At 36.9% G+C, this 6,767-nt stretch overlaps 1 protein-coding gene and 1 pseudogene across 1 annotated transcript; both read right to left on the bottom strand.

Annotated features, from left to right (window-relative positions):
* Positions 1-2,043: 2,043 nt before the first annotated feature.
* On the bottom strand, positions 2,044-3,439 carry LOC107749019 (histone-lysine N-methyltransferase, H3 lysine-79 specific-like). The gene is made up of 3 exons (XM_016564066.1): positions 3,403-3,439; positions 2,829-3,308; positions 2,044-2,147 (listed from the first exon to the last, which is right to left on the bottom strand). Exons 1-3 carry the CDS (start codon positions 3,437-3,439, stop codon positions 2,044-2,046), a joined length of 621 nt encoding a protein of 206 aa, XP_016419552.1.
* Positions 3,440-3,522: 83 nt separating this feature from the next.
* The window catches only part of LOC107749018 (GTPase IMAP family member 8-like), a 35,154-nt pseudogene continuing 31,909 nt past the window's right edge, over positions 3,523-6,767 (bottom strand).

Here is a 6,767-nt window from a genome sequence, read left to right as displayed (position 1 = left end):
AAAGTCAGAATTGCGTGATATAAACTCGCAATTGCGAGAAAAAACGTCTGAATTGTGAGTTTATATCACGCAATTCTGACTTTATTTCTTAGAATTGCCAGTTTATATCTCTCAATTATGACTTTTTAACTCGAAATTTAACTCGAAAAAACCTTCTCTGGTTTAAGAAGCGGTCTACTTTACTTAAGCGTGAAAACCATCAATATTCGCGTCATTTTTGCTGAGCGCACCTTCTGCAATTAATAGTAAATATAACCAAAACAGGTCATTAAAATTTTTATATGAAAAATTAAATAAATATAAGGAAAACTCGCTCACTTGATTTTGTAATATTTTTTCATTTTGTAGTCTGTATGAAAAGGTGCATTTCTATTAAAGGCACGTCCATGTGGAGATGACGAGTCAGCGTCGGCATTCGGCAACCTCATCTTTGCACCCGACACTGACTCAGAAAGCACTAGTTTAATCAATTTAATATAACGTGCGACTAGTTGACTAGAAAAATCTTCAGTAGAGGGCAGGCCTACTTAGCACAAGGAAGCGCTCCATTTTTTGGGCCCGCGTGCGCTGCGGGGGCCCCACCGCGGCACGGGCCCCAGTGCGGCTGCACTGCCTGCACTGTCTGTAGTTACGCCACTGATAGAAAGTATTGCAATAGCGAGAAAACTAATATGTAAAGCACTGAAAATGAAACAAACTAAACACTATGTTTAAGCAACATAGTCACAATGTCGCAATATTTATTTTTTTATTTAAAGAGTGCGTTAGTAATATGCGCCTATAGGCAGGTGCACAATGCACATACACTCTGCTTATTACACACACAGCAGCAGCACACAGACATGCCAAATATAAAAAATGAAAGGATTACAATGTAAAAGATTATTATTGTGTACATAAATGTGAAAAATGCCTATGTCATAATGGATGGTCAATCGCTTTCTTATGCGCGTTGTTATTTCGGTTTCACTTTCGCTTTCGAAAACGAGGCAGGAGCGCAACTGGCACTTAAAGGGAATGAGAAATGAGACTCTGATTGGTTTAATGCACGTTATGCTTAAAACACACCCATGACTCATTAAGAGAATAGGGACATCCCTTTTGGACCATGAGCCGGGCACGCCAACCAATTTTCCCATCGTTAAACTAGGAAAAGTGGATCCGGACACGCTCTAAGTGCACATGCTCCTATTTTATATATAACTTCATCTGTAACCAGACTTGCCAAGTCTGTCACACAGACATGCGCTTAGTCAGCTTCAGTTCTGTCACACAGAAACGTGATAAAACAGCTTGAGTTCTGTCACGCGTCAAATCAGCTTTCAGTGTCGTTTAACAGAAAATGCGCTAAATCAGCCTTTAGGTTCTGTCACACAGAACATGTCAAGTCAGATTTCAGTTCTGTCGCACAGAAATGCGCTAGTCTGTCACACAGACAAACGTTAGTCAGCTTCAGTTATGTTGCTTAAACACGTGGAGTCAGCTTTCAGTTCTGTTGGACAGACGCATTAAGACAGCTTCACTAGTCCGTCACACAGACCGCTTCTAGTTCACAGCAACAAAGAGGTAAAGTACCTTTGATGAGCTCACAGTTGGTAAAAAATAAAATCATGTGTACATGCAACAATGAGCGCACTTAGTCCAGCAGACGGCATTAGGTGGATTCAACATATATGTATTCGGTGCTCACCCTGTGGTCTGTGTGGGTCCTAACGCGGAGTCTCCATTGGCGTAATGGTTTTTATAATGTACAAACTGTATTTTCTATCCCCTTACCCTAAACCTACCTCTCATACAAATCTACAGGCATTTTTACATAAATTTTTTTTGTTTGTTTGTTTGTTTTTTAAGACATTGGGTTTATGAGGAAGTGTACACCTTGAACATAAACCATGTTCACATTGCAATACCTATGCCATTATATACATTTGTGTCCTCATAAACCTGTACACACACAGAGTGCTACTGAAAAACTCAAATTAGATCCTGACAATGAGAAAACATCTGGCTCCTCCTCAGACTGAAAACAAATCTGTCAAACCATCACAGAATAACACAATGATTTATCTTCTTCAGTTCTTCAATTCCTTGTAGCAGTTCTTTTCTTTCTTTTTCTTTCTTTGCTGGTAGCTCTTTTATTTCTTTATCTTTCTTGTCTTGTAGGTCTTTTCTTTCTTTATCTTTCTTGTCTTGTAGGTCTTTTCTTTCTTTATCTTTCTTGTCTTGTAGCTCTTTTATTTCTTTATCTTTCTTGTCTTGTAGGTCTTTTCTTTCTTTATCTTTCTTGTCTTGTAGGTCTTTTCTTTCTTTATCTTTCTTGTCTTGTAGGTCTTTTCTTTCTTTATCTTTCTGGTCTTGTAGCACTTTTCTTTCTTTATCTTTCTGGTCTTGCAGCTCTTTTATTTCTTCTTTCTGGTCTTTCAGGTATTGACAGAGTTTTTCCAGTAATTCATATTGTTTCTGACGTCCATCCAGCATCTCTTTTAACTCCTGAGTGTGCTGCTCTTTTCTCTCTTTGAAATCATTAAATTCTTCTGCTTGTTTTCTGGCTTCATCTTGATGTTTCATTTTCATCTCTTTTATCTCCTCTTCATGTTTCTGTTTCATTTCATCCCTCTCTTTCTTTTCTCTTTCTTTTCTCTCCTTCTCCTCTGTTTCTCTTCTTCTCGTCTCTTGTCATCCTCTCGTTTTCTTCTCTCCCACTCGTCTTTTCTCTCTCGTTCCAGACTTTCATAATGGCTTTTCATTTCAATTTTCTTTTCTTCATATTCTCTCTCTTTTTCTTCTCTTTCTATTCTCTGTTTCTGTCTTTCCTCCTCTATTTTGACAGAGTTTTTCCAGTAATTCATATTGTTTCTGACGTCCATCCAGCATCTCTTTTAACTCCTGAGTGTGCTGCTCTTTTCTCTCTTTGAAATCATTAAATTCTTCTGCTTGTTTTCTGGCTTCATCTTGATGTTTCATTTTCATCTCTTTTATCTCCTCTTCATGTTTCTGTTTCATTTCATCCCTCTCTTTCTTTTCTCTTTCTTTTCTCTCCTTCTCCTCTGTTTCTCTTCTCTTGATCTCTTCTTCTTGCTCTTGTTTCAGATCTTCAATCTTTTTCTTCCATGTCTTTTTCTCTTCTTCTCGTCTCTTGTCATCCTCTCGTTTTCTTCTCTCCCACTCGTCTTTTCTGTCTCGTTCCAGACTTTCATAATGGCTTTTCATTTCAGTTTTCTTTTCCTCGTATTCTCTCTCTTTTTCTTCTCTTTCTCTTCTCTGTTTCTGTTTTTCCTCCTCTATTTTCTGTTGTTCTTCTTCTCTCTCTCTTTCAAATCTTTTTCTCATTTTCTCCTGTTCTTCTTGTTTTTCTCTCAGTTGTTCCTCATGTTTCTCTTTTCTCTTTCTTTCTTCTTCTACTCGTTCTCTCATCTGTCGTTTCTTTTCCTCCTCCCATTCTTTCTGCTGTTGTTTAATTTCCTCTTGAATCCCTTTTTTGTTATTTTCAGCTTCTTTTATTTTTCTCTCCCATTCCTGTCTTTCTTTCTCTTCTTCTTCATTCCTCATTTTCTTCTCCATATCTCTCTTTATTATTTCTTCTTTCTGTTTCATCTTTAATTGTGCTATAATGCATTCTTGTTCAATTCCCATCTTTTCTTGATCTTGTCTGTATTTCTCTTCTCTCTTTCTATCTTCTTCTTCTCTCTCTTTTTGCTGTTTTTCATACTGGGATCTCTGATTTTCAGTCTCTCTCTTCATCTCTTCAATTTTCCATCATAGTCAGCTCTTAGTTGTTTTTCCTCCTCTAATATTTTCTGGTTTTCAACCTTTCTTTTCTGTTGTTCTATTTTGTGTTTTTCTTCAAAATCTTTTATAAGTTTTTCCTCTTTTTGTCTGAACTCATTCTCTCTTTGTTTTCTTTCCTCATCTGCTTTTCTTTTCTCTTCTTCCAGTGTCGTCTTCAGTTCTTCCATTTCTGTCTCATATTTGACTCTCAATTTCTCATTTTGAGCCTGAATTTCTCTTTCTCTCTCTCTTTCAGTATTTCCTCCATTCTCTTTTTAATGGACATCTCTGCCTCCTCAAACATGCTGTTAGTGAAGTATCGGCCCTCATTATTATTTTTCACCCCTTCTATCATGTTTAACAGTTGAATCACTTGTCTTGTTTTGTCATGTTTTTCTCTGTTATTAAAAACCAGGAATCTGTTTCCACAATCACTGATCAGTTTCTTCAGTTCTGCAGAGTTACTTCTCTTCACATAATCTTGTATGGATTCATCATCAAGATCGTCTCCTCTAGTGAACAGAACAATGCTGAACTGAGCAGCTTTTGGACCAAAGATCTTCTTTATCAGATCTACAGTGTCTGCTTCTTCCTGGGTGAATCTTCCCAAACTCAACACAATGACAAACACATGAGGTCCAGGTGACGACAGTGAAACACATTTCACTATTTCTTCCACCACTTTTTCATTTGACAGTGTCGTGTCAAAGAGTCCTGGAGTATCAACAACAGCTACTGATCGACCATCAACTTCACCAACTCCCTTCTTGCAAATAGTCGTCACTGAATCTGTGTTTAACTGACTGTGAAATTCTTTTTTTCCCAGAATAGTGTTTCCTGTTGCACTCTTTCCATTTCCTGTCCTTCCGATCAAAACAATCCTCAAACTCTTCAGATCATCTGCAACTTCAGCACCTGAAAATAATGAATTTGTGTATTAATCAGTTAATCTTCTAAATAAATAAATAAATCACACGTCAAACAATATCACTCATTGTTCTTGATTGTGAATTTGAACTTTTAGCTTTTAACATCCCAGAATTATGTTATCATATTCAAATGGTCTGTCTACATTACCAAAACCCATGCATAGTCTGCTCCTTTTTTTAAATTATTATCAAAGTAGCAGCAATTATCGTCTTTGAACTGGTGTGGTTAAAGAAATGGACACCTACAGTAAAGCAGCAATTGTTATTATTTTAAAGCAAAAAGCTAGTGATGAGGTAACACTTGAACAATTAGTGATGCATTTTATAACCATATAAGTCTGGAAGAACTTCAGACACTTTGATCTCCTGAGATACAGACAATACAAACACAGTGTATTAATAACATACACGCCCACTGAGATGAGGTGTGGAAACAAGATGTGGGAAAGCTTCTTTCTTACCTATTCGTTCTGCATATTTGTTCCTTCTCCCCCACTTCCTTCCCTTCACTCAGTTTACTCCGAATAGTCAACAGCATAATATAATCTCATAGTCATGTCTGGTACCATTTAAAATGTTTCAGTGCAACTGGTACAATGCTCTCAATCTTACAAGTAGACTAAAAGGTAATAAAGATCCTAAGAGTTTAGACATATGTTGCTTACTGTAGAGTTTGTACCCTTTCCAATTTTGTCTTTCATGCAAATTACCACCTTTCCCCAAGAGGTGTAAACTTACATACAATTATTTGACTTTATTATCAGTCCAAAAATAAACGTATACAGAAAATGCAACTAAAATAAATAAATAAAAATATAGGCTATAACCGACAGTATTTAATGTATTGTGCCCAAAATTTAATGACTTTTTTTTTTTTTTTTTATGATATATGAAAACATTTTAACATAGTTGCCCATTCAGTTGATCAGCAGTTTCTAGCCATGCAGCCTTTCTCTCAAGTATTTGACAGCTGTACCTTTATGGTTATTAGTAAGCCATTAAAACATTACAATCTAAAATTGCTCTTTTAAGCATTAAAGCATTGAAAACACTAAATTAAAAGTTTAAATCACTAGAATTAAAAATGACAATAAATAATAGAAAACAGACTACATTTTAACTGGTAAGAGGAATTCACATTAACTCATTTGAGCTAGTAATTAGGGCTGTGTTAGCCAGCTTACAATTGATTTACAGTTACTGCTGTCATAAAAATACACTTATATGAAGGATTACAATTCTACATGTGTCACATTTAATGTTCAACAATAAATATTTTAGCAAAATGTATATTTTACTCAAATTTATTGTGCTATTATTCTATTGCATTCCTTCTGTTTAGCGAGCATGCGTGCAGCAGCGCTCGTTCACTCGCCCACTCCTGATAGCAAAATGGATTTATTTGCATGACTTTCTAACATTTACAAATGAAGAATATAACTGTGACATGTCCATTATGCACTGGGGAAAACACAACGTCTCAAATGCATTAAACAACACAAATATATTGTTTGTGCTGTTTGCCATGGTGGATCAATTTGATCCATGATCGACATTAAGGGCTGGCATTATCTTGACTCACTGAACCTGGATCAAATTAGTGAGATTGTGTGAACTTAAATAGTCGTTTATGAAACCGCTTTAGTCCCGATTGATTTGTTATGTTATTTCAAGTCAGGTTTTGGACTTTAATCCCCGCTTATCTTAGCGTCTTTTATGAAACAGCCCCCTGGTCATTATACATTTCGTACAGTTGACTAACATGATGCATGGCAACAACTATGTAGTCCATAAATGCAGTTATGTGCCCCTAAAATTCAAAATATTGAAAAAAAAAAACCGCAGCTGTATATGTTTTGGGGTAACACGACTTCTATGGTCATGACAGGGCAGGCAGATGACGGGAGACTGGATACATCTGAGTAAAAGTCAATTAGATCCTCTGAGTCCAGCGGTAGCTCACCCTCAGCAGCGGTGCAGTGGGCGGGGCTTCCTTCCGCGCTCTCATGCCCCACTGTGATCTCCTCTGTGGCGGGCTTCGTTGCCGGCTCACGCACCTGATCAGGCGTG

Source organism: Sinocyclocheilus rhinocerous, unplaced genomic scaffold (assembly GCF_001515625.1).
Source record: "Sinocyclocheilus rhinocerous isolate Xijiao unplaced genomic scaffold, SAMN03320098_v1.1 scaffold2455, whole genome shotgun sequence".
Taxonomy (NCBI): Eukaryota; Metazoa; Chordata; class Actinopteri; order Cypriniformes; family Cyprinidae; genus Sinocyclocheilus; species Sinocyclocheilus rhinocerous.
The sequence above is the reverse complement of the archived record's forward strand: the minus strand, read 5'-3'. Positions and strand labels throughout refer to the sequence as shown.